Source organism: Oryx dammah, unplaced genomic scaffold (assembly GCF_014754425.2).
Source record: "Oryx dammah isolate SB20612 unplaced genomic scaffold, SCBI_Odam_1.1 HiC_scaffold_25, whole genome shotgun sequence".
Taxonomy (NCBI): domain Eukaryota; kingdom Metazoa; phylum Chordata; class Mammalia; order Artiodactyla; family Bovidae; genus Oryx; species Oryx dammah.
The window spans coordinates 66794870-66822647 of record NW_024070209.1 but is presented as its reverse complement, the minus strand read 5'-3'; the positions used below and the strand labels follow the sequence as shown (position 1 = coordinate 66822647).

Sequence of the window (27778 nt, the reverse complement as noted above, 5' to 3'; positions counted from 1 at the left end):
TGCACAGTTTTAACTCCAAAATTTAATACTGTCCCAAGTAGAGAAGGAAGGGTTTATATAACTAAATGACCATTTTAACGTTGAGCAAAAAGGAAGGAACCAAAGCTTATGCCCAGAGGAATTGAAAGGCTTCTAATCTGTTTAGGTATGATAACTTCAGGATAGAGGTGCCATGGTTCAAGCCAACATGATACAATTGTAACCAGAATAACTTCATTTGTTTTGCATATGCCAACTCTATGGTCTATGTTTGATAATTATAAGTAACATGGACCTTGTTTACAATGTATTTAGATGGACAAAGTGTTAAATTGTTCTGCACCCAAGTGAGACTCCAGGGAAACACATTTATCTGAAGGTAGAAAACTGGATTTAGTAACGAACAATTTTGCACCTGCTGCTCAACTTTGCAGTTAGCACTTGATCAATAATCGTATTCCTGACAGTTTATTCAACATAATGCATTGGAGCATGACTCAGCATTTAGCACTCAATCATTGAAATTATTTTATAAGAAAGTTGGTTGGCAATGCAAGCAATATATGAGATTAAAAATTCTTCATTCCATACAGTAAACATTTTTTCTACTTCTAGTACTTTCCTGGTTTCATCTGTTACACTTAAATTAAATACAGCTGGAATTTATTTTGGTATAAGGAGTGAGGTAGGGCTCCAACTTCTTTTTCCTTCCAAATGGCTAGTCAATTATCTCAAAATGATTTAATGAAGAATGTAATTTGAAGAAGTCCATGTGCCCAAAATGCTATTAAAGTTGAATACTAATGAAATCTTGGAAAGAAATTGTGGAATGATTTTGTTTTCAGATGGTTTTATTCCAGTTAAGATGAACTCAAGGCTTAATGAGGACTTATAAAGAAACAGATTTGGGAACTAGTAAGAAACACCATTTTACCTACAAAAAATATAAGTTGAATATTGGACAGCTAAAGAAGAAAGAGTAATCAAGATAGTAGAAGGCACAAAATAATTTGAGAAATATAATTTAATCTGCAGAATGATAGCCATTTTTATGATCAGTGTTAAGCACTTGAGCAATCTGTACTTCTTTTTCATAGCAAAGAGACAACCAGTAAAAGAGTTGATTTTAGGAATTTATTATTATTAAAAAAAAAAAGCAACTTCCAAGGTCTGTCATCATACACATTTAGCCCAGTCTTCTATAGCAGGTACAGCAATAACTGATCTTTATAACAATGACTCAGAGGCACTGAAGATCCATAATGTCTTCTGAATTATCACAGATAGAAGAAAGAATTAGAAGAAAAGTTTAATGTTAAGTGTATTTAAAACATCATATTCTAATTCTTTTAAATTGGTTATCCAAGTACAATAATATAGTAGAGTTCGGATAACTAGAAAATGCAACTGACTAGAACATCCCATTCCCATCTGATGTGCATTAACAGGCTTTTTACTGCATATATCTTTATTATAGTTTGCAAACTAATTCAACCCACTTTTACACAGCATTAATTTCTTTTTGAGTTGGCACTGGGCTGAAACTGTGGTGCAGTATTTCTTTTTTTTTTTTTTTTCTAATTCTTGGATTAATTTCCCTCTTCTGACCTGGTGTTTGCATTTTAGTGTGTATGAGACTTCCAGATAGTCTCTGCCCATTTTAGATATATATACAGTGAAGTTATCCACAGCCAGATATCCAAGACTATTAATTAATATGTCCACCAGCTCTGTTCTCGACTCTGGTAAAAGAGACCTTGTGTCTCACTGGAGTATGTGCCAAGCTACAGGCCAGACACTGTGAGCTGATCGTTAACAGAGGTAACCACTCAAGGTTCTTTTTAATGCTGTGCAAATAAGGGTCTCGTCATTTCAGTAACTATTTGTACATTTATAAAAGCAATACAGTCATGGGAAAAACCAACAAGCACAGCTTGGTAGAATAACCTGCCATGAAATTTCATTGGCCTTATAATAATTTACTACAACTGTTCCTTTTATTCACACTGGATAGGAAATGCTTCCATCTAACACATGGAATATGAATATATACAACAAAAGTTGGTTTTTATTAAAAACAAAAACAAAAAACTTCGGGAGGACAATAATCTGAGGGTAGAAAAAAATAATTTTGTGCAGTTTCCTGATCACAATCATATGTCTGCTACCTTTTACAAGGAATGACCCAAGTACGGATAGACTTATAAACCAGTTAAAGAATTTTCCTGCCTGTAATAGCCTACTATTCAAATGTTACCTATTCATACAGTATATAAGTTTCTCCTCCACTGTCATTCTAAATGACTAGCGTTTACATGAAAATCCGTTTTAAGGACAAACCCTGCTAATCCTCTTCAAAGCCATCATGTATTTGCAGTTCCCCATTTCATCAAAAAGTTTATCAAAACAACATCTTGGAAACTGCACAGGGGCTTCTGATTGATGTATGGTTGAGATCTTGAATGTTGCATTCTCACCTTATGCCTGCCGTCTTGATGCACAATGTTAACATCTTGGCTTTAACTTTTTGATGGCTGCAGTGAGCCAGGCGGCAGTGGTGTGGGGTGGACTGTTTTGTACCGCCAGCAGTCAAAACAGTGGCCAGGGGCTCAACGCCTCTAGGCTGTGAGCCTGGGAAACCCTTTTGCCTATGGAATGGGTCTCTGGAGTCCAGCAATGTCACTGCAGGTTGCTGCGACATTCTGACACCTGCTTCATGGAGGACTGTACTAAAGAAGAAGCCTAATGTTTTCAAAATAGATAATTTGGGCCAGGATGGGGGGGGGGGGGGGGGAAGGAGCCCTGGAAAACATCTCTGATTTTAGCTCTATGAGGAAGCCGTGGGCATCTCTGGAAGTGGCAGGCTGGAAGAAGGGAGGGCCCAAGGTATGCCTGGGGAAGTATAGTTTGGTGTCGGCAACGCGTTTAGTGCCTGTAGCCCCCCACTAAGGCACTCTGCCTAGATCTATTTTCCCCTGACTGTACCTTTTACGTCCAAAGGTTTCCCCATCCCCCTTGTTTGCTTTTGCTTTCTAAAGTTGAGATGGCAATTAAGGATCATTTATCTCTCAATTTTAACTGATGAGTGGTGGCTCTTCAGACTTACGGTTTGAAGACTGTGAGGGAATCCTGGGCTCTTTGGAAGATGTGCTGTGATTGATTAGCAATGTCTGCCCTGGCTACAAGCGTTGGTGTGTTTGCAGTGCATGCTGGGTCCTATGTCTCTGTTCTAAGTAAGGTGAAAGGATGAGACTGGCTTGGGGGGGTTCTTGCGAGATCTTTGGAGACCACAGCCCAAAGCACCAAGTTTGCATTTACTTTATATTCTGCCTTATTCTTGAAAAGATTTAAGCTTTTTAGGACTTTTAAGACCTGTGGAAAGTTGGAGGGGAAGGTAATTTTGAACAGGCTGGTGCAGCAGGCCTTGAACTATGGCTTCTGTTTTCATCCTTGGGTGATGAAGTCTAATGTTTAGAAAATGATTATATAGCTTCCTGGTGACAACAGATTCAGAAGGACTTGGAGGAGTGGAGTGGTTCCCAGGCATGGTGGGAATTTCAGGCAGCTGATAGTATTTGTCAGTGTGCTGAAAAGCCAAGGAGAAATATATTTGCACCAGCTTTTTTGGGGGGGATATATTCCTTAGTATGTCGGGACTACTGTCTCTCAGCTCTACCTAGAAGTCTCTGGTGTACAACTTCATGAAGAAAGAAAAACAAAATTAGTGAAATTGTGTGGTAGGTGCTAGTGATGCCATTTTGGGAAGATCAACTCATATTTGTCTCTGGAAAATAGTATCAATCACTTCTTCATATCATAAGTGATCTACATTGAAGCCAAATCTTGATTTTTCTTTTAACATAAATCATTAACAAGTTGCTCTTCGACAATGCTATTGTCTGTTGATTTAGGGGCCATGTTGGGCCAAAGCCAGCCACCTCTAGCTACTGATGGCCTGTGAGCTTTAGAAACTGTCCGATGCTCCCATCAGTACTTGCCTGTCGATGCACACACCTGATTTCACTTACACAGCAACATGGCAACATACCTTTTCCATCTGTGAACAACCACCCTCTTCCTCACTTGGAAACTGGGAGAATTTGGAAGGAAAATAAACCATATCTCTTTATTCCTCTGCAAGTCCCAGAACATGCTTTTGGATACCTGTCTGATGTTGAGTTTCTTGTCACAGTGGGGACCCTAATCTTTCCCCAAAGTTGTAGGTGAAGGGTTCTGACCTTCCTGGCTGGCACGGAGAGGATTCCTTGGTTCGTAGGTCTAGGGTCAAGAGATAGAGGTGGTGTGGAAGAGGGAAGGCAGCACTTAGCAACCCAGCAATATGACTTCTTATGTGACGCTGCATTTCACCCTCAGAGAAATGATTTTCATATTGGTCTCCAGGAGACCCAATCCCACTTAGAGCATCTCAGCAGTTTCACTGTCTCTGGAACCTTCTAGAGATGATGGCTGGCTGGTGGCTATAATTGTGACTGTAGTTGCCTCATCACTGGTTTTCAGGCAATTCAAAATTTCAATTTCTTTCCGCTGATCACAATTGTTGGTGTATTGGTGTTACAAACAAATTTTTATAGTGTGTGAATGTCAGTGGGCGTTATCACCACTCTTTTCCAAAGTGGAAGCCCCCTGTAACTGAAAAGACTTGTTCTAACACCACAGAGGAGCCTCCTCCCCAAAGTTTCTGAGAGAACCCAGAGCATGAACTGTGGGTTCTAGACAGAAGGTCTAGGAGGAGGTCGGGAGGGGGGTGGTGCCCTGTTGGGAGGGGGAGCCTGCGGAGGAGGGGGGAGAATGGAAGGTGGGGATGGAATTGGAGGGGTGGGGGCACTGGGAGGTGGGGGAGGGCAATGGGGAGCAGGGGGTGGTGGGGTGTAGATGGGGGCAGGAGGCGGCGAGGTGGTGTGGTAGGCGTTGTTGAGGGGGTACTTGGCAGGCGGATTGTTCTTGACTCTGGTGAAGTTGATACAGCGTCCCTGAAAGAGAATCAGAGAAAAAGAAACATGAGCTGATGCTTGGTGGGGTTTTACAACAGAGCGGGTGGGAAGTGCAGGGAGCAGGCAGAAAGAAACCTGCAGAAAGCAGAGGCTGTCTGCCAGTGTTTCTGTCAGTGCTCTCGGCAGAGCATTGAAATAGAACCTGATAATAAATAAGCTCCCCACTTCCTTCTTCTGGGCTTACTATAGAGAGAGTTAATTCTCAGGTAGATTGATAAAGAGTCCAGGGCCCTCAGTCACATAAGATGTTATTTTCTTTAAGCCAAGCGCTAACAATTACACAAAACTCATCTTGCTCAAGGGTATGTTTTTCCTTAAGCCCTGTACTAAGGAGGAGAAGGGGACGACAGAGGAGGAGATGGCTGGACGGCATCACCGACTCGATGGACATGAGTTTGAGTGAACTCTGGGAGTTGGTGATGGACAGGGAGGCCTGGCATGCTGTGATTGGGTTGCAAAGAGTCGGACACAACTGAACTGACTGAATTGAAGGATTATATAACAACAATGTATGTTGCTGAAAGACATGTTTCTCCTTTTTAACAAGAACCTTCTGATTAATCTTGTTATCTTAAGATGTATGTTATGGGAGTGGGTCTGGTAAAAGTATCTAAGGCCTTGATAAGACTAGCCCGTGGGGCACTCTCTGTCCCTCTTCTGATGTCTGTATCAGAAGCTTTCTCTGTTCTTTGTCACTGTAATAAAACTTCTGCCACAGAAAAGCTCTGAATATTCAAGCCTGGTCCCTGGTCCTGAAGCTAAATCTTCTTTGGAGATCATGAATCTGACATTGTTCACGATAAGCTATCATCTTGGGGGCTTTTAAGAGAATTAAGTTGCCAAGGGAAAGGGGCAGCGCTCTCATTCCATAACTTCTTTGAGCTGGTAAGGGACACAGACCCTAAATTGTTGAGGCCAACACTGCACTGCAAAATTATTTGTTCAACTTCATTTTTGCCCCAGATTCTATCAAGGGTGTGGAAGAGAAGGGGACTGGATGCACAGGGTCAGGGCAAGTACAGAAGTCATTGAATTTAATCTCCTCAACAGCATTGCCAGGCAGTTATTATTATCAGTTGTTCTGTTTTAAAGATGAGGGTACTGAGGCTCAGAAAGTTTAAACCACACCTAGGAAGAGGTGGGTTTGTTGTTACCAGTAGATGTAGCTGACTGCTCCAGCCCCTGCCTCCCTAGTGCTCTGACACAGTTTATCCTGCTTTTGCTTTGGCTGGGGAAGCCTTCTTCTTTCAGGTGCTGTGGCACCTGCTTGGGTGCCCTTAGATTCTTAAGAAATACAATGTGGGGAGCTTTTATTGCAACACAGGCATCTTGAATTCTGCCTTTTCTCCACCCTTCCCAGGGACCCGGCTGGATAATACAGAGTAGACACCTAGAACATCTACAACTGCCTCCTCAAAGCAGCCCTCTCTCCCCTGGGGCACTTCCCCTCTGCTCTTTGGAAGCATATACCCACCAGCTCTATTCCTCAAAAAAAAATTTTTTTTAATTGGAGGATAATTACAATATTGTGATGGTTTTTGCCATATATCAACATGAATCAGCCATGTGTACACGTGTCCCCCCATCCTGAACCCCCTTCCCACCTCCCTCCCCACCCCATCCCTCAGGGTTGTCCCAGAGCACTGACTTTCGGCGCCCTGCTTCATGCATCGAACTTGCACTGGTCATCTGTTTAACATATGGCAATATCAAGATAGCCGGGAGAAATATCAATAACCTCAGATATGCAGATGACCACCACCCTTATGGCAAAGAGTGAAGAGGAACTAAAAAGCCTCTTGATGAAAGTGAAAGAGGAGTGTGAAAAAGTTGGCTTAAAGCTCAACATTCAGAAAACGAAGATCATGGCATCCAGTCCCATCATTCCATGGGAAATAGATGGGGAAACAGTGGAAACAGTGTCAGACTTTATTTTTTTGGGCTCCAAAATCACTGCAGGTGGTGATTGCAGCCATGAAATTAAAAGACGCTTACTCCTTGGAAGAAAAGTTATGACCAACCTAGATAGCATATTCAAAAGCAGAGACATTACTTTGCCGACTAAGGTCCGTCTAGTCAAGGCTATGGTTTTTCCTGTGGTCATGTATGGATGTGAGAGTTGGACTGTGAAGAAGGCTGAGTGCTGAAGAATTGATGCTTTTGAACTGTGGTGTTGGAGAAGACTCTTGAGAGTCCCTTGGACTGCAAGGAGATCCAACCAGTCCATTCTGAAGGAGATCAGCCCTGGGATTTCTTTGGAAGGAATGATGCTAAAGCTGAAAAACTCCAGTACTTTGGCCTCCTCATGCGAAGAGTTGACTCATTGGAAAAGACTTTGATGCTGGGAGGGATTGGGGGCAGGAGAAGAAGGGGACGACAGAGGATGAGATGGCTGGATGGCATCGCTGACTCGATGGACGTGAGTCTGAGTGAACTCCGGGAGTTGGTGATGGACAGGGAGGCCTGGCGTGCTGTGGGGTCGCAAAGAGTCGAACACGACTGAGCGACTGAACTGAACTGAACTGAATATGCATGTTTCAATGCTATTCTCTTGTATCATCCCACCATCTCCTTCTCACACAGAATCCTAAAGTCTGCTCTTTACATCTGCGTCTCTTTTACTGTCTTACATACAGGATCGTCATGTTCCCGTCGTTTTAAATTCCATATAAATGTGTTTATACAGTATTTGTATTTATCTTTCTGACTCACTTCACTCTGTATAATTGGCTCCATTTTCATCCACTGCATTAGACCTGACTCAAATGTGTTCCTTTTTATAGCTGAGTAATATTTCATTGTGTATATGTACCACAACTTCCTTATCCAATGGACCAGTTAGACCTAATTGATGTTTACATGGCATTTCACCCCAAAACAATGGATTTCAGTTCTATTCTTAATAGGTGCTTGGGAGCCTTCCACTCAACACTGGGCTCTGCAAGGGATGGGAGCACAGGGCCTCTCCCCCTCATGATGTTCTCCTTCTGGTATGTGGACTGCCGCGCCCCCCCCCCCCATCACCTTTCCCATTCGACCCTCCCCTGCCCGTCTGGGCAGGGTGCTGGCCACCCCTGTGGGCCCTGGCCTTCTCCCAAACTTCCCATGCCCATGGGGGCATCTTCTCCCCACTGTGTGTCCTGGATGCTGACAGAATCCTTCCCAGGGGGCTGAGGCGGGGTACCCCCTCTGAGGCTGTGCTTTTCTCCTCGTCCTGCTCATTTTAACCTGATTATAACCCACAACAGGGTTGACTCTGGGGCTTCCTCTGAGGAGGAAGTGTGGATTTTTCCTGGCTTCCTTCTTTAGGACAGACACCATCCCGTGCTGTCCATCCTGGATGTGATGTGTCCTGAGAGGCCAGGGTTTCCTTTTCCAGGCCTTTCGAGGAAGAGCCTGGGGGAGTGAGGAATGAAGAGGGTGTGACTGTAGACCTTAAGGACCAATTACCCAAAGGACAAGAGGGAAATACAAGTGTGTGAAGGGAGACTCGGCCCGGGGAGAGTCATGGCAGGGGCATGATGCAGGTTTGTGGGAGCCGACGGGGGCGGGCCCAGAGCACAGCTGTCGCACACACGCACCCCTCCTGCATCTTTCAATCTGGAGTCAGGTCCTTTGTCCTCCACGCATCTTTCCCTGAAAAGTCCGGCTTCTACTCATTCCTTGCTTTCCTCCCTGAATTCTCTAGTTACGGTCTACACCACACTCCGAAGCCTGCATCCTATAATTGCTTTATTTGTAAATGCCTTGGCTTCCTGACTAGATGAGAAACTTCTGGAAGGCACTGGCCTTGATTTGTCATCTGCTGCTCCACTGTTGGTTTAGGAATTATAAGGCCATATTTAGGTGCCAGCACCCCAATTCCTATGAGCTTGCGTTTTATGAAATTAAACCAGGCTTGACCTCATTAGGTTCTGATTGGGGTCCACTAACTGCAGAAATCAGCTACCATTGCATTGCCGGCAACTCCAAGTTCATGGTCGGACTTTCATGAGTTAATTTTGTGACCCAGTACTGTGAATTCCTGTTTGCTCAAGCAGCCCTCTTTTACAGCTTTATAAACCTAAGCCTCAGTTATAGTTTACTTATGATCCTGGATAGAGCTCTTTCTTGCAAGATGGGAAAGTCCTAATTTTATGACCATCTGTGATAAGTTCCTTTAATGGGTAACTCAGCGCTGGGATTTACTGTACTCCATGTTCTGTCCTATGTTCCCAGATATGCCCGACCAGACCAGGAGACTAGAGAAGCCCATTTCCTTTAAAGCTGAAGGGAAGTTCCCTTCCTGGGGAAAGAGATGCTGATGCCTGTGGTCGAGTCCCCACGTACCTTCAGATCTCCTTTAGGGCTGGCTGTCCCACTATTCTCTCCCTCCCTCCAGGATCAGTGATGGTCAGGGTGGGCAAGAGACGAGGTGAATGAACCCAGAGGTCCGTTTAATTATTTCACGCAATTGTAGCTAGTACTTTTACCAGAGACAAAATTAGGAGCTCCCAGGCTTCTTCTATCAATACTTCCATTCATAATCCAGATTTGGATTCCTCAGTGTCTTCTGAAGGATTTGAAAGGATCCACTGAGCAAAACTCTCTCACATCTGTCAGCTAAAGATGGAGTAAAAGCAGGTAGGGGTTGGGGCGGGGGGGGCGGTTGGCGATGAGAGTGAAAAGAGAGATCTTCCTTGGTCAGCCCCTCCCCAGCCACCATCACAGCCTTTGGCCATTGCAGCTGAGGGACAGGGGTGGGGTGGGGTGGGGGAGAGGCAGAGAGCGCCCCTTCCTATAGTCAGCAACACCCCAGGAGTGCCCTGGGGTCACCTGCTGCAGAGCATGGGTACAGACCTAGCACACTGGAGAGGAGAGCAGCAGCTCAGAGCCGGGTAGGGGGTGGGCACAGCCTCTGTCCTGCCCCCCCTGAGTGACGCCCCTGTAAGACTGAGGTGGGGATAACACACCACCTGCCGCTCACTGTCAAGATGAGGATTAACTTAATCAGCATTGGTGATGGGCTTGGCACTTGTTTGGTAAGTGAAGTTGAGTCTAGGTGGGGAAACAGACAGTAATGTCTGTTGTGCTCAGACATGATAATGACCTTGTCTAGGGTAGAAAGGCCAGTTGGAGGTAGTAGCAGGTTTTCTGACTCCTAATTTAGTGCCCTCTAGGAGAACTGTGGGGTAGAACCTCTACATTCCTCACCTGGCTTCTAGAAAAAAACTGATACACGGAGGTGAAAAAAAATGCAGCAATGGACACGTGACCAGAGCAGCTCCCAGAGCCCGCTCGCTTCCCCGCCCTCCTCTGTCCTCCCATTGCTGTGCCTCCTATGACTTATTCTTACAGGACACACTCTGCTGGCAGTGCTGTCACACATACTTATCGTCCCCCAAAGAAGAGGCAGACAATGCACAAACAGATCCCTGGAGTCAGTTACACTAAGACGCAGTTAGGACTTCAGGGAGGGGTGTGGCTACAAATTAAATTCTTAAAACCTGGAGCCAGAGGAGCCAACACAAACACTGTAACACTTAGACCATATAATTGGCCTAAAGATCAGTTTACACGACATCAGACTTTGCTTGTGAGAGGGTAATAGAAAGGCCAGATGTTTTCAGTGTCACATATGCCAGCAAATCTGCACCAGTGTTTGGTTAAAAGGTTGCTAGGACGGTAGAAGCACTTAGTTCCTCCACTGGTCTCTGTAACCAGTTTAATTCTTTGCACTATTGCTTTTGGGTGGTTTGATTCAGAGCCAATATTTGGGTTTGACCTCAGTTTACCTCATTGCTCATGTACAAAGTAAAAATGCCAGTTATTTTTACGTTAGCAATAAAATGTCCTGATTAAATTTTAAGAAGAAAATGCAACAATATTTCCTGCTAAGTGGAGGCACAGCAGGATGCTAGGTGGCGTTCCCTCCAAACTGAAAAATTCCACTTTGATTTGGTTGCATTTAATGGTGTTGGGAGGATTCTTAAAAACGTCCAGGCACATCATCCATTTTATTTATTATCAAACCTCATCAGCTAAGTATTATCATCAGTGTATAGAAAGGAAGTCAACTGAGGCAGTAGAACTGTTTAAATAACGTGCCCAAGACCATACAGCTGGTAAACTGTAGGAATGGGATTAAAACCTAGCTCTGCTTGCCCTAGGCTCTCATTCACCCACCTTTTACTGTATTATCCTGAATATAGACTAAAAGTGCCAATAATGCTGTTGAAGCACTTGTAGATAGTATCATATAATGTAGTACTTGGCCACAGTCCATCAGCTGTCAAGAGATCTTTGCAGAACCTAAGTCTGGTCAATTCACTCCCCAGGTCACCATCATGCAATGGTTCCCTCTGATGCTGAAGCTGAAACTCCAATACTTTGGCCACCCGATGTGAAGAACTGACTCATTTGAAAAGACCCTGATGCTGGGACTGAAGGTGGGAGAAGAAGGGGAGGACAGAGGATGAGATGGTTGGATGGCATCACCAATTTGATTGACATGAGTTTGAGTAAACTCCGGGAGGTGGTGATGGACAGGGAGGCCTGGCGTGCTGTAGTCCATGGGGTCGCAAAGATTGGACACGACTGAGTGACTGAACTGAACTGAACTGAGTCCTCTTTAAAGTAAATTCCAAACACCTCCTTCCAATAGGATACACAGCCTTTTGTGATCTGGGTCTTGCTTACACCTTTCAATTAAATTCTCGCTCTTTTATTGCAGGATGTTTAGCTGAGCACATCCTAAGCTCTCCACAAATATTTATTTAATGAAGTCTGTACTGTGCAACTTGGTTTTCTTCTCAATATAAATGCTGTTCCCCAATGTGTAGGTGAATATTTTTGAGGCTCCATCTGCTTCTTCTCCTTTTGAGATCTTCATAGCAGCATGAGGTTCAAGTTTAGGCTGGCACTCAGCGAATACTGCTCATAGCTCCAAGTGTCTCTGAGGTGGAGCAAGCCTTCTTAGGAAGCTCGGATTTCCCCTGCAAGTTTAGTTTCTCAGAGGACCAGAGGTCCATGATGTCACAGCTCTGTGTTTACATCTCCTCAGTTAACCTGCGATGGTTTCCTTTGACCATAGGAGTGGTAAGGATTCTACGTATTTCCTTTGATTTCCACACTTGAAATGTTGACATGTTACTTTTAAACATACCTTTTTAGGTTACTTTTTATTGATTTATCAAGGGAAGTTGGTCTTCAATAAAACTTTCTATCTAAATTGGAGAGGACACACTGTGAAATGATCATGGCATAGGCAGGATGAAAGATCTTATTGACCAGGTTCTGGCTTCTTCCCAGCTTTGAACTGCAGACAGATGGTCCAGGAAGAATAGGCAGGAAGCTGGGGGTGTGGGACTGTGGTCTGTCTGCTCTGCGGGTCTGGCCTGGGAAGCAGAGCTCTACCCCCAGTTCTGCCTCTAGCATATGAAACCCTGAGTCCCTTTCTCTCTTGGGTCTCAGCCTCATCATCTCTGAAACAAAACTGTTGTGCTTGCTAGATGATGTCCAAAGACCCTTCAGCTCTAATGTTTTAAAATTCTATCAAAATTCAAACTGCCTTGGAACTCTTTAACTTGGATACTTTAATCTGAAGTCTTCAGGGGCATACAGTTTGCACATCTTTTTATAGACTATTTAGTTTGGCTAACTCTTTGTATTGAATATTTGGTCATCAGATTTATAGAACATTAATAGACGGAAAATTCAGAATCGGATTCTCTATGCTCTGTTCTTTTTTGTTACCATGGTAAAGGATCCAAGCTTGCCTGCGGGTTCTGAATTTGGGTTTGCGGGAGATGTGTGAGAAGAGCTGAAGTCTGATTGTGTGCAGAAGACTTGCCGGTGGTAAACTCATGTGTGCTGAGTGCTGTAAAACATCTGTTTGGGTATCAGGCACCCTCAATGGAGATGGAGCTGGCCTTCAGAGATGGTTAAAAAATACGCCATGGCTTCCACTGATTAAACCAAATAGTTTCCTATGAACAGAGGTCACTTAAGGAAATTGGATTTCACAGGAAGAATATGAAAATAATCAGACGAAAAATGGAGAACATGTCTGCCAAGTTTCGTCTGACAAATACCTTTACTCTCTGGTCTAGTTCCTTCACTGATTGTCCTGTTTGGAGGTATTTCTCAAGTTACAAGTGGATCGGGTTTCCAAAGTTTGTTTTATGTCAGTTGTTTAGAATTAGGAGCATCGTTCCTAACTTACATCACTCTTGTAAATGGGGGTTGGTTCTCAGGCTAGACCACAAAAAGCTCACTGGCGTGTTGAAGCAACTGATGTAATTCTGCTGAAGTAGATGCTCTGGTGATAAATGGGACACATGAACAATGAACAGATGGAGGATGGGATTTGAAGACTGCATCATGCCTTTTCTTCGGCCTGAATCTCTTCATGAGTCATTTGTGCATTTCTTTCCCACAAATGGTTTTTGAGTGCTAACCATGTCCTGGACACCTTATAAGGTGCTCCAGACAGTGCTGAGCAACCAAACACAGTCCTGGCCCTCGAAGAATATAGTCCAGAAGTGGAGGTAGACAGCAATCAAACAATCCCGCAAATAAATGGATCTCAGCACCCATGGGCTTCCCTGGTGGCTTAGACGGTAAAGAATCCACCTGCCATGTGGGAAACTCAGTTTGATCCCTGGGTTGGGAATATCCCCTGGAGGAGGGCAAAGAATCCACCTGCAATGTGGGAGACCTGAGTTTGATCGCTGGGTTGGGGCTATCCCCTGGAGGAGGGCATGGCAAGGCACTCCAGTATTCTTGCCTGGAGAATCCCCATGGGCAGAGGAGCTTGGCGGGCTACGGTCCAACTACAGTTGCACATGACTGAGTGATTAAGCACAACATTTGTGTTCTGCGGCACTGTCCTTGGTCGTAGTTGACTGGACATGGGAGTGGACACCTGATTTGAGGTAGATGGATCAGATTCTGTCTTCTGGGAGTTTGGAATTGTGACTAAATTTGCAGGCAGTCATTCAGTTAGGGTTGATCTCAGTTAGGAAATATAAGTGGAAACTGGAGGATGGCCGTCTACTGCCACAGTCAGGGAGAAGCGGAGTTCTGATTCTCTTACAAATGATGAATACTCTATTTATTTTATGTTTGGCTGCATCAGGTCTTAGCTGCAGTACACAGGATCTTCGTTACAGCATGCAGGATCTTTTGTTGTGATGTGTGGATTCTCTAGTTGAGGCACGTGGGCTCAGTAGCCCCATGGCACATGGGATCTTAGTTTCTCAACCAGAGATTGAACCCGCGTCCCCTGCGTTGCAAGGCAGATTCTTAACCACTGGACCACCAAAGAAGCCCCTGATTCTCTCTCTCAAAGATCTCTCCATCCATTCATTCCTCCTTTGATCCACTCAGTAAACCTGTCTTCCTGCTTTCTGCTTTTCTCTTTTCCAGTGACATTTTGGTTTCCATGGAGGTGAGCCTGAGCAGGCTCTGGGTATGGTGAAGGACAGGGATGCCGGGTGGGCTGCAGTCCACTGGGTCACAAAGAGTCAGATATGACTTAGTGACTGAACAGCAAATGCACACAGACATACACATGTATGCACAAACATGGATAACTAGAGCTATCTATAAGATGCGTGTGGGCTTCCCTAGCGGCTCAGCACTAAAGAATTCGCCCACAATGCAGGAGAGACAGGAGATACAGGTTCAGTCCCTGGGTTGGGAAGATTCCTTGGAGGAGGAGATGGCAACCCACTCCAGTATTCTTGCCTGGAAAACCCCATGGACAGAGGAGCCTGGCAGGCTATAGTCCATGGGATCACAAAGAATCGGATGCAACTGAGCGACTGAGCATGCATGCAATAAGATGTATGTACGCCTGTATATGGGCTTCCCTGGTGGTTCAGACAGTGAAGAATCTGCCTGCATGTGGGAGACCTGGGTTCATTCCCTGGGTTGGGAAGATCCGCTGGAGGAAAGCATGGCAACCCACTTCAGTATTCTTGCCTGGAGAATCCCCGTGGACAGAGGAGCCTGTCAGGCTACAGTCCATGGGGTTTCAAAGGGTCGGATGCAACTGAGTGACTAAGCACAGCACATGCCTGTATATATAAGCATTCATATATTTCTATATGTAAATATAAATATATATATATATAATCATATACATATAACATAGACACACAGCCAGTGTTGTCTTCCTGCTTAAATTCTTCAGTACCTCCCCACCTTCTACAGGAAAATATCCAAGCTCCTCAGCACCAATTGGTCCTGCTCCCTTGGTATTTCTTTCTGCCAATTTCATGTGCTTTTCTTTTTTTGAACCCTACACTTCAGCTTTGGTCCATCACTGGAAATGAAGATACCACACTCTGGCTTCTCATTTAACAGTGTCCATTCATAGGCCCAAGTCAAGGACAGGGACAAAGTTGCAGAGACACCTGTCTTGCCTTCTTCCTCTTTCCCAAAGTCAGAGCTGAGGGTGAAGAGAAGGGTGTTTTGTGAGTGGTGATGCCAGAATTCTTCTCTGCTCCCTTTTCTCCACTGCACCCTTACCCTGTCTATAAATCTCATATAATAGCCTGCCTTTTATGTGCTGTTCGTAGAAAAGGATCCAAGGTCAATTCCTTTAGTTATTTGATGCATTTTGCTGACACAGATACTGGCCTGCTCTCCATAATAACTTCTTTGGATGCCAAAACTGAGGGTAAGATGAAAGCACGAAGGAAATATTTGGTAACAAGAGCAAACTAGAAAAATGAAAGGGTAGAAATATATAAAAATGGCACATCTTTAGTGGGACACGTGTAAACACGGGGTTTGTTAAGAGCGACGACTGAGATAAGACATTTAAGAGCAAAATCTCCCCCTTTTTTCTGATTACCAAGTTCTACAATTTATTTGTGGAAAGTTTGGAAAATGCACAAAGGAAGGAGGGAAAAGAGGAAGGAAGAATTTCATTGCTCACACTCAGAGTTGTGCTCATTCTTTCAGATCACACACACACACACACACACACACACACACAGAGTGAGCACATGTTTACAAAAAATGGTATCATCATGTATCAAAGTTTTTTAAATAAAATGCTATGGTCATTTCTTTCCTGCCATTTTCAATGGCTGCATAATCTGTCACATGAAGTACCAAATGCAATTATTAAATTCTTTATGGGACATTATGAGTCTATTTAATTTCTAACTATCCTCATATTTCTAAACTAAACTTCTGAAAATTGTTAATTTTTGATTTGGGATTATTGCACCAATTTTCCCTGTGAGATTGGCCACTTTTGTTCTTTTCATCATCAAGGTAATAATTTTCACTAAAGGAATTGGGAAGATTTTCATCTTTTTTGTATATTCTGTATTTGTGAAATAGCCTAAGAATTATTAGTTCACTAAAGAATGAGAAAATGCTCTCAAAATCCTTCTGGACATGTTATTTTTCTTAAGTGCAGCTTTTTGATGGTTTTAAAAGTTTTTGCCACAGATATTGACCTATTCAGGTTTTATAGTTTTTCTTGAGTCTATTTCTATAATTTATCCTTTCTTAGAAAATCATTCATTTTATCAAGATTTTTTAATCCCTTGCATAGATCTATGCTTTGTACATAGGAAATTCTTACAATTAAGCAAATCTTTCTTTGTGATACTACCCCTTTTCTCATTATCCATAGTCTACATACTTATATATCCTGACTTTTCTGAATTTCAAAGATTTGTCAATGATATTGGTATTTGCAAAGAAAATTTTTTAAGATATATTTCTCAGTTCTACTCATTTTGCTTGGTTTTCATTAATTTGTTCTTAGACTCACAGATTTCTTGTTACTGTTTTTTGTAGATTTGTTTCATATTCTTTTCTAATTTTTAACTCAATGCTTAGCTCATTGTTTTCATTTTTTCTAATAATGAAAAAAATTAAGGCTATGATTTTTTCCAGTTCCCATAGGTTTTAATTGTGGTGTTCTAATTGTCTTTATTTTCTAGAATCCCAGTAATTGTCATTTTCATTTCTCCTTAGACTCAACAGTAATTTATGAGAGTGTTTTAAAACTTCTAAGGGCTTTAAAAAAGAGTTAAATTCTTATTCCTAATTTCCAGGAGTGGTTTGTTTATTTGTATTTTTGGTGGTGGTGTGGTGGGAAAAATATGGCCTGTAAAATTATATTTTTTCTCCTCTTCCCAGTTTTCTTTGTTGCCTAAGTTATAGTAATTTTTCACAAATTTAAAAAATACTGTGAATTTTCTGGTTGATGGGTACACTGTTAAAGAAATATCCAAAAACCTATTTTTATTAGATTAAAACCTCTCTATCTGTTGTTTGTTTATTTTTTCATCAGCTTGATCTGTTGAAGTCTAAGAGTGGTATGCGTTTATTAATTCTTCTATACTTCAATTTTAAACAATTGTATTTGCTCAAATTTTGCTTTGCTGCTTTAGTCATTGGGCCACCCAAGAGCAGCAGGGGAGGGGCCTCTCTCAGAGCAGTCCAGGCAGAGAGTTCTGTTCCAAAGAATTCTTCTTGTTCTCCCTGCTTGGGTAGCTTGTCTGCAGGAATGGCTGCCATCAATGCCTTCCTTCCTCTGGTACAGGCTTCTGCCCCTGGTGAGGAAGAGTCCATTATTCCACGCCCGTGAATCTGGTTTGTGACAGTTTATTTATTTAGTTTGTTTATGTCTGGCTGCGCTGGGTCTTTGTTGCTGCTCACGGGCTTTCTCTGGCTGCAGTGAGTGGAGGCTACTCTTCGTTGCCGTGTGTGATCTTCTCATTGCAGCCGGTTCTCTTGTTGCAAAGCACGGGCTCGAGATGCAAGGGCTTCAGCAGTTGCAGAGCGTGGGCTCAGTATTTGTGTTGCATGGGCTTAGTTGCTCCATGCGGCATGTGGAATCTTCCCGGACCAGGGATCATACCTGTGTCCCCTGCGTCGGCAGGCAGGTTCCTATCCACTGTATCGCCAGCGAAGTCCTGTGATAGTTTTGAATAATGAAACATAATGGAGATGATGTACTAGCTTTGAGACTGATATCAAGTGGCCTGGAAGTTTCTGCTTCCTGTTTTTGGTGCCCTGAGACCCGGGGTAAGAGGTCCAGACTACTGCAGTGAAAGGCCATGTGGGGAGCACTGGGCACAGCCAGGTGAGTGCAGAAGCCTTCCTGGACATCTAGCCCAGTCCATCCTGATGACTCTAGCTCTAGCCACCATCTGACTGCAACCTCATGAGAGACCAGATCCCAGGTGAGTCAGGTCAGCCCACAGAACTGTGAGAGAAATAGCAACTTATTGTTTTAAACCACTATGTTTTATTTACTTATTTTATTATACAAGTTTGAGGAGGACAGCATTATAGTTCAACATCTGTGTACACTACAGAGCAATCACTACCAGAGGTCTAGTTACCATCCATCACTATACAATTGACCCCCTTCACCCATTTTGTCCACCCCCACCTCTTTCCCCTTTGATAACAACTAATCTGTCCTCTGTATCTATGAATATTTTTGTTGTTGTTGTTGGTTGTTTTTCAGGTTGCACATATGAGTGATAGACTATGGTAGTTGTCTTTGACTTATTCAGTTCAGTTCAGTTCAGTCACTCAGTCGTGTCTGATTCTTTGCGACCCCATGAATTGCAGCACGCCAGGCCTCCCTGTCCATCACCAACTCCCGGAGTTCACTCAGACTCACATCCATCGAGTCCGTGATGCCATCCAGCCATCTCATCCTGGGTCGTCCCCTTCTCCTCCTGCCCCCAATCCCTCCCAGCATCAAAGTCTTTTCCAATGAGTCAACTCTTCGCATGAGGTGGCCAAAGTACTGGAGCTTCAGCTTTAGCATCATTCCTTCCAAAGAAATCCCAGGGTTGATCTCCCTTAGAATGGACTGGTTGGATCTCCTTGCAGTCCAAGGGACTCTCAAGAGTCGTCTCCAACACCACACTTCAAAAGCATCAATTCTTCAGCACTCAGCCTTCTTCACAGTCCAACTCTCATATCCATACATGACCACTGGACAAACCATAGCCTTGACTAGACAGACCTTTGTTGGCAAAGTAATGTCTCTGCTTTTGAATATGCTATCTAGGTTGGTCATAACTTTTCTTCCAAGGAGTAAGCATCTTTTAATTTCATGGCTGCATTCACCATCTGCAGTGATTTTGGAGCCCCCCAAAATAAAGTCTGACACTGTTTCCACTGTTTCCCCATCTATTTCCCATGAAGTGATGGGACCGGATGCCATGATCTTCGTTTTCTGAATGTTGAGCTTTAAGTCAACTTTTTCACTCTCCTCTTTCACTTCCATCAAGAGGCTTTTTAGTTCCTCTTCACTTTCTGCCATAAGGGTGGTGTCATCCACATATCTGAGGTGATTGATGTTTCTCCCGGCAATCTTGATTCCAGCTTGTGTTTCTTCCAGTCCAACGTTTCTCATGATGTACTCTGCATCTAAGTTAAATAAGCAGGGTGACAATATACAGCCCTGACGTACTCCTTTTCCTATTTGGAACCAGTCTGTTGTTCCATGTCCAGTTCTAACTGTTGCTTCCTGACCTGCATACAGATTTCTCAAGAGGCAGGTCAGGTGGTCCGGTATTCCCATCTCTCTCAGAATTTTCCACAGTTTATTGTGATCCACACAGTCAAAGGCTTTGGCATAGTCAATAAAGCAGAAATAGATGTTTTTCTGGAACGCTCTTGCTTTTTCCATGATCCAGTGGATGTTGGCAATTTGATCTCTGGTTCCTCTGCCTTTTCTAAAACCAGCTTGAACATCAGGAAGTTCACGGTTCACATATTGCTGAAGTCTGGCTTGGAGAATTTTGAGCATTACTTTACTAGCATGTGAGATGAGTGCAACTGTGCGGTAGTTTGAGCATTCTTTGGCATTGCCTTTCTTTGGGATTGGAATGAAAACAGACCTTTTCCAGTCCTGTGGCCACTGCTGAGTTTTCCAAATTTGCTGGCATATTGAGTGCAGCACTTTCACAGCATCATCTTTCAGGATTTGAAATAGCTCAACTGGAATTCCATCACCTCCACTAGCTTTGTATTAGCTAAGCATAATATCCTCAAAGTCCATCCATATTGTTGCAAATAACAGGATTTCATTCTTTTTTATGGCTGAGCAGTACTCCATTGTGTTTATGTGTATGAAAAGTAAAAGTGAAAGTGTTAGCCTCTCAGTTGTGTCCTACTCTTTGCAACCCCATGGACTGTAGCGTGCCAGGCTCATTTGTCCATGGAATTCTCCAGGCAGTAATACTGGAGTGGGTTGCCATTTCCTTCTCCAGGGGAACTTCCCAACCCAGGGACTGAACCCGGGTCTCCTGCATTGCAGGCAGATTCTTTACCATCCGAGTGCACCTGGGAGGCCCATTTATATGTGTGTGTATATATATATATATACACACATACACATGTGTGAATATGTATACATACATACATATGTATACACATATGCACACATACATACATACACACCACATCTTCTTTATCCATTCATTTACTGACAGACACTTAGGCTTTTTCCATATCTTGGCTATTGGAAAAAACGCTTCAGTGAACACACAAGAGTCTAGGTCTTTCCAAGTTAGTGTCCAGAAGTAGAATAGCTGGGTCATATGGTAATTCTGGGCTTCCCAAGTGGCACTAGTGGTAAAGCACACACCTGCCAATGCAGGAGACATAGAGATGTGGGTTTGATTCCTGGGTTGGGAAGATCACCTAGAAAAGGGCATGGCAACTCACTCTAGTATTCTTGCCTGGAGAATCCCATGGACAGGGGAGCCTGGCAGGGTACAGTCCATAGGGTCGCACAGGGTCAGACACAACTGAAGTGACTTAGCACACATACAAAGAGACACACACACTATTTATTCTTAATTTTTTTTTTTGGAATCTTAATACTGTTTTACATAGTGGCTGCACCAATTTACATTCCTACCAGGAGTGCACAGGGTTTCCTTTTCTCCACATCCTCTCCAACATTTTTATTCCTTGTCTTTTCCATAATAACCATTCTAACAGGTGTGAGGCAGTATCTCATTGTGGTTTTGATTTGCATGTCCCTGATAACTAGTGGCATGCTTGTTGGCCATATATGTGTCTTTTTTTTTTTTTTTTGTACTTAAAAAAACCTTTTTTTAATTGGAGGATAATTGCTTTACAATGTTGTGTTGGTTTCTGCCATACAACAACGTAAATCAGCCAAAAGTAGACAAATGTCCCCTCCCTCTTGAAACTCCCTTCCACTCCCTTCTTCATCCCACCCCTCTATGCTGTCACAGAGCACTGGGTTGAGCTCCCTGTGTTACACAGCAGCTTCCCACTAGCTAGCTATTTTACATCTGGTAAATTCGATTACAGTCAATGCTACTCTCTGAATGCGCCCCACCCTCTCCTTCCCCTTCAGTGTCCGCAAGTCTGTTCTCTATGTTTGTGTCTCTATTCTTCCCCTGCAAATAGGTTCATCAGTACCATTTTGCTAGATTCCATGTGTCCTAAGTCGCTTTAGTCATGTCCGACTCATGTCCGACCGATGTGATCCTATGGACTGTAGCCTGCCAGGCTCCTCTGCCCATGGAATTCTCCAGGCAAGATGGGGAGGGGGATGAGAGAGAGGGATTTGTTGAGGTTTGACAGAAAACAACAAAATTCTATAAGGCAATTATCCTTCAATTAAAAAAAAAAAAGAATACTGGAATGGGTTGCCATGCCTTCCTCCAGGGGATCTTCCTGACTCAGGGATCAAACCCATATCTCTTAGGCATCTTGCATTGGCAGGAGGGTTCTTTATCATCAGCGGCAAGTACATGATATTTATTTTTCCCTTTCTGACTTACTTCACTCTGTTCATCCACCTCACTAGAAGGGACTCAAATCTGCTCCTTTGTATGGCTGAGTACTATTCCATTGTATATATGTGCCACAACTTCTTTATCCAGTCATCTGTTGGTGGGCATCTAGGTTGCTTCCATGTCCTAGCTACTGTAAATAGTGCTGCAATAAACATTGGGGGTACATGTGTCTTTTTGAATTATGGTTTTCTCAGGGTACATGCCCAGTAGTGGGATTGCTGGGTCATATGGTAGTTTTATCCCTAGTTTTTAAAGAGATCTCCATAGTGCTCTCCATAGTGGCTGTATCAATTTACATTCCCACCAACTGCGCAAGTTCCCTTTTCTCCACATCCTCTCCAGCATTTATTGTTTGTCGACTTTTTGATGATGGCCATTCTGACTGGTGTGAGGTGATATGCCTCACTGTAGTTTTGATTTGCATTTCTCTAGTAATGAGTCATGTTGAGCATTTTTTTCCATGTGTTTATTGGCCATCTGTATGTCTTCTTTGGAGAAATCTCTGTTTCGGTATTCTGCCCATTTTTTGCTTGGGTTGTTTGTTTTTCTGATATTGAGCTGCATGAGCTGCTTGTATATTTTGGAGAGTAGTCCCTTATCAGTTGCTTCATTTGCAATTATTTTCTCCCATTTGGAGCTGTAGGAATTAACTTTCCTGTATGTCTTCTTTAAACTCAGAGAGTGTGATACCTTCAGCTTTGTTTTTCTTTTTCAAGGTTATTTTGACTATTTGGGATCTTTTGTGATGCCATACAAGTTTTAGAACTATTTGTTTTAGTTGTCACTTCAGTCATGTCTGACTCTGTGACCCCATGGATTATAGCCCATCAGGCTCCTCTGTCCATGGGATTCTCCAGGCAAGAATACTGGAGTGGTTTGCCATGTCCTCCTCCAGGGGATCTTCCAAACCCAGGCATCGAACCCACATCTCCTGCACTGCAGGCAGATTCTTTACCGCTAAGCCATGGGGGAAACCTTTGTAGCCATTATATTTTAGAGTGACTTGTCACAGAATGGTACTGAAATAATAATAATAAGTGGTAACTCATCTCTTTGCCTAGTAAGATCATTCCTTTTTGTGGAGCTGAGTAAAGGAATTGTGGGTTTCTCTTTTTTTGTGTACTCAACTTGGTATCCTTCAAAGCTGTTGGTAAGGACCATTTTGCTCTACTTATTGACTCATTGGCTAGGACTTCAGATGGCTAGAATCCTCAGGAGAAAGATAACCTTGCTGACTGAGAGAAAGATATAACCCCAAAGGAAACCATCACAATTTTTCCTTTTTGTTCTCTTGATATTACCCTACATTATTCATTATGAAATGTAGGCTGTTATGGTGATGAGAAAAGGCTGAACTGGGAAAGAAATAGGCAAGATGTTGCAATATTGAAAGGCTTTTCCTTGTTTATACACTTGTGTGAGCTTACTTACGTGAGCTGGGCCTGAGATATCCCATCACTTACTCCTGTGCTGCCAGTGGGTAGCTCAAAGTTGAAAGATCTTCCCTGCTTCTGCAGTCAAGTTAAGTAACTATGCTCCAATTGCCATTCTAGCATTGAAAGTCTTTAAACATATTTTTATAAGTACCCTGACAGAGGGGAAATACAGTAAGATAAAGTAATCCTGCCACTCAAATGTGGATGAATAAGTTCTGTCCTAAGGTTACATGCAAGTCTGCTAAATGCTCATGTCTAAACTATGCCTAAAGTTGCAATGAATTACTTTTCATGCACATGAATGTATTAGTGAGTCCATGTAGAGAAGGATTCACTCTTATGGCTTCTGAGGAAAATCAATATGCCATTGCGGTCAACAAAGACAAAACCATACACAGTGACATAAGGCACTGTTTTACAAATGAAGTTTCCCATTTGATGCTTAAATCCCCTATTTATATCTCATCATTGTATAAAACCTTGACGTATTATGTCTGCACCTGTCTAGTTCGGACACATCTTAAAAACAACAACAACAACAAAAGGAATAGGACCAGAGAAAGGAGATCCAGGAAAAGTGATCAGTGGCCAAAGGGACTCTAAAAATTCAGAGCATTCAGGGTAGCAAGACAAAGATGTATATGCAGAGATTCCAAGGGTCACGGACTTTAGAAGTGGAATTAATTGAAAACATTTGCTGATTCAAGAGGAAACGAATGGTACTGAGTGGTCAGACCTGATGTACCATGCCCTAAATATTGTTTCTAAGCGTTGCTTTTCTAAAAACCAGCCCTTGGTACTGACCATTTTCTCTTCATTGGTGGTATCAAGTTCAATGTTGGGTCCTGCTAAGCAGTACAGCAATTATTTTTCCAAAAAGCCTGGTTTTAATTGACATTTTGGATGGGTCTCAGTAATAATGTTGCTTTCATGCACTTTTCTAAAATTTAAGAAAACACTGTGGCATGGTCATGCTGAGTGAGTGAAAGTCTGACCCAAGATGAACTAATTTTATTCAGAGACTTCCTTCTCTCCCTTTCTGTCTCTTCCAGTTAACAATCTTGAGGATATTTTCCCTGTCCTTGTCCATAATCCCAGTTAAATGACTCTGACTACTTAGAACTATCATTAATATAGTCTATTTATTATTTTATTTATGTTGAGATATTTGCCCTAAAAAACAGGGGCCAGAAGATAAACTGAAATTGCCCTGCCAAAAGCATTATTTAGCTTGGATGTGAAATGTCAAATTACGAAATTACTTATTCATCTGGTGCATAGCTCCAGCCCCATCCTGCTCCACACATACAAGATTCTGGATGAAGGTCTGTTTTCTTCTTTTGCACAATGTGAGGAATTCCATCTTTAGGGCAAGTTCTTTTCCAATGCCTGTAGTTATCAATGTGCTTTTCCCAAGTGGAGAGAATATTAATTAAAACATAAAGAACATTTTGCTTTTGTGACTACTATACTTTTGCCAATGAATGGCTGGCGCCCTAAATGGGTATGTGTCCATTAGATTCACAGCATCTCACACATGTACCGTTTTTTATCCTGTGACCTGTCATAATGTCTAAGCAGCATATTTGAGGGACCAGTTGCTTAGCATGAGATGAACGGTTTCATACTAATTGCATCCACCATTCACTGAGCCAGGCTTAATACTAGTTGTTTTATATACATCATCTCATTTTGTTCTCTTAATAATACTGTGTGTGTGTGTGTTAGTCGCTCAGTTGTATCCGACTCTTTGAGACCTCATGGACTGTAGCCCACCAAGTTCCTTTGTCCATGGAATTCTCCAGGCAAAAATACTAGAGTGGGTCGCCATTTCCTTCTCCAGGGGATCTTCCTGACCCAGGGATGGAATGCGGGTCTCCTGCAATGTATGTAGGTTTTTTACCATCTGAGCCAGCAGGGAAGCCCTAATAGTACTATTAGTTAATATTAATACTGTGATTCCAAAATGTAGAAATGGGCTCAGAAAGGCTAAGTAATTTGTCCAGGGTCTTTCTGCAAGTAAATGATGGAGCAGAGCTATAACTCCAGCTCTGCTGAATGCTAAACTTTCTTTTGAGCAACATATGGTTTTTAGATTGGAATGAATCTAGAGCAGAAGGAATCAAGAAGCATGTCTACTTAAAGAGCTGGCCACCAGTGATATTATATATTTGAGAATTGGCTTTGGGTCCTGATATGTCCCTGTTCCCACCATTCCCTTCGAGCTTTCCACATCTCTATTTTTAACTTCCTCAGAATTTTAGTGCCCTCCAGCTGCCATTCCTAGAGAAGGGCTCCATATATCCCCACTTTCTTCTAATCAAAACTTACTTACCCTTTCAGTCTGCTGTGCTTTCTGTGTGACAATCTCTAATTAATGATCCATGAGCTGGGACCACTATGAAGGTTTATTCCATAATAGGCACTTTCTTTTCATGTCTGCAAACATATACTGTAAAAAACAATGGCTAACTGTCTCCCACATTCATTTTCACTTTCTTCCTTCAAGGGTAGAACCATGGATTTTCACTGGGCACAGGACCACATAGTAATGACTACACTTCCCAGCCTTACTTGCATAAACTGGTTCAAGAGGTGGGGTAAGTGATGCTGAAAGCTGACCTACTGTGATGCAGGAATTTGCAGGTGGGTGTGTCTTCCTTTCTGTCGAGTTGTGGCCACTTGGCCTAAACTCTGACCAGTTGGCTGTGAGCAGAAGTAGTGCCTTAAAAGGAAGGGACATACCCTTCCCTGTTCCTTTCTTGGACTATGCAGATGAAAGCCACTACACTTGGGTTAGTGGAGACACAGACAGAAGTAACCTGGACCCCTGACAGCATAGAGCCACCATACTGACTTTGGATGGCTTATCCCCAGAAGGTTACTTGTGAGAAAAAAAAGTTCTGTCTTCTTTGCTGTTTGTTTAGTTGCTGAGTCATGACTGACTCTTATGACCCCATGGACTGTAGCCTGTTAGGCTCCTCTGTCTGTGAGGTTTCCCAGGCAAAAATACTGGAGTGGATTGTAATTTCCTTCTCTAGCGGACCTTCCTGGCCCAAGTACTGAACCTGTGTCTCCTGCCTTGGCAGGCAGATTCTTTACCACTGAGCCACCTGGGAAGCCCCTATCTTGTTGCCCCTAGCTTGTGTTGTTTTGGGATTTGCTAGATCAGCTGAACCGCTAACCTTAATATTATAACTCCTAAAGGGAAAGTCCTGAGATAGTGTTTAACTCTAAAGGGGTGGCCCCAATCACGGGCATTTGGGGGGCTATAGCAAGCCACTATGGTGACGTGCTGGAGCAGGTAGCCTTTGGGATGCCTCTTAAATATTGACCATGCAGTTGGCTGCCACTTCAAATCTACACAGGCTGATCCTTGCCCAGCTGGCTCCAAGCTGTCACTGACATTTTCCTGGACTCATCTGCTTTTCAGGTGAGGGCAGCTGTGATCTCTGCCAGAGTGCCTCTTAAACTGAAACCAAAGGAAGACAGTAGTCAAAGCCCTGAAAGGTCAAGGTTGGTGTTTGCCATTGCCAGCCGAAGAAATGGAAAATTTATAGCATTCAAAATCTGGGATTTATTTAGGAGTGAAAAACATTAAGTTATTCAGCTTTAAAATTAGTTTCAGGCCTCCACTGGGCCCCCTAACTATGACACAATGTAGAGTTGGATCTGAAAGGGGACCTAGTATTGAAATGCCTCATTTCCGTGGTACAGGAAACATCTCACTAATTCAGGCTCATTAATTAAATATTTGTGATATTTAATTCTTCCCAGGCTGGTCTGAGCTTACATTCTGTCAGATCTGGGAAGAAATGGTTTGTTAGACTGATATTTAGTGAAAGTATAGCACAAATCATTAAGAGGAAAAATATTATACCTTAAGTCCCTTGGAAAGAAGCAGGATATAAAATGTAGGAAAGCTTCTGTGGATTTCAGCATCTTAATTGCAAATAAAGGATGTTGCCAATGACCAGTGCATTTCATTTGTTCAGTGGAAGTGGACTCAGTAGAGTCCACTCTCAGTAGAGGGTCCACTCTTCACTTGGAGAGACTTTGGTGGCACTGCCTGCTTCATTTCTATCCATTTACATGGTCTCTTCCAGTTGTACAAGCCCCTCCCATGGCAGCAAAATGTCGCCAGGTGCCTGCATGGGTCTCTGATTCTGGAATTCCTGGCTGGTTTTCTGCATTTCTTCCTTCTTGAACATTCTGCTGGCTCCAGGCTCTCTCATCGCTATGGGTTGATGAGACCTTTGAAACTAGCTTGACCTTCATTTCCCTTGGCTGCATGATCTGCTCCAGGTCCTGCCTAAGTGACCAGCCTTTCAGCAGGCCTCACTCAACAGGGGGCAGAGAACGATCTGGAGCAGATGATTACACTTATGGATAGGAATGCGGCTGCCCTGAAAAATTAACAAGTCAGGCTTTTGTTAATTTGCTTTGTGTTCCCTCTTCCCTTGTGTGCATGCATGCTAAGTTGCCTCAGTTGTGTCCGCCTCTGTGTGACCCCATGGGCTGTAGCCCACCAGGC

General features: G+C 43.0%; 1 protein-coding gene across 1 annotated transcript in view; it reads right to left on the bottom strand.

Moving 5' to 3' along the window:
- Positions 1–1097: 1097 nt before the first annotated feature.
- The window catches only part of ANTXR1 (ANTXR cell adhesion molecule 1), a 263047-nt gene continuing 236366 nt past the window's right edge, over positions 1098–27778 (bottom strand). Inside the window, exon 18 of the mRNA XM_040224080.1 lies at positions 1098–4970. Coding sequence (XP_040080014.1) covers positions 4710–4970 — 261 coding nt within the window. The 3' untranslated portion in view covers positions 1098–4709. The remainder of the gene's footprint in view (positions 4971–27778) is intronic.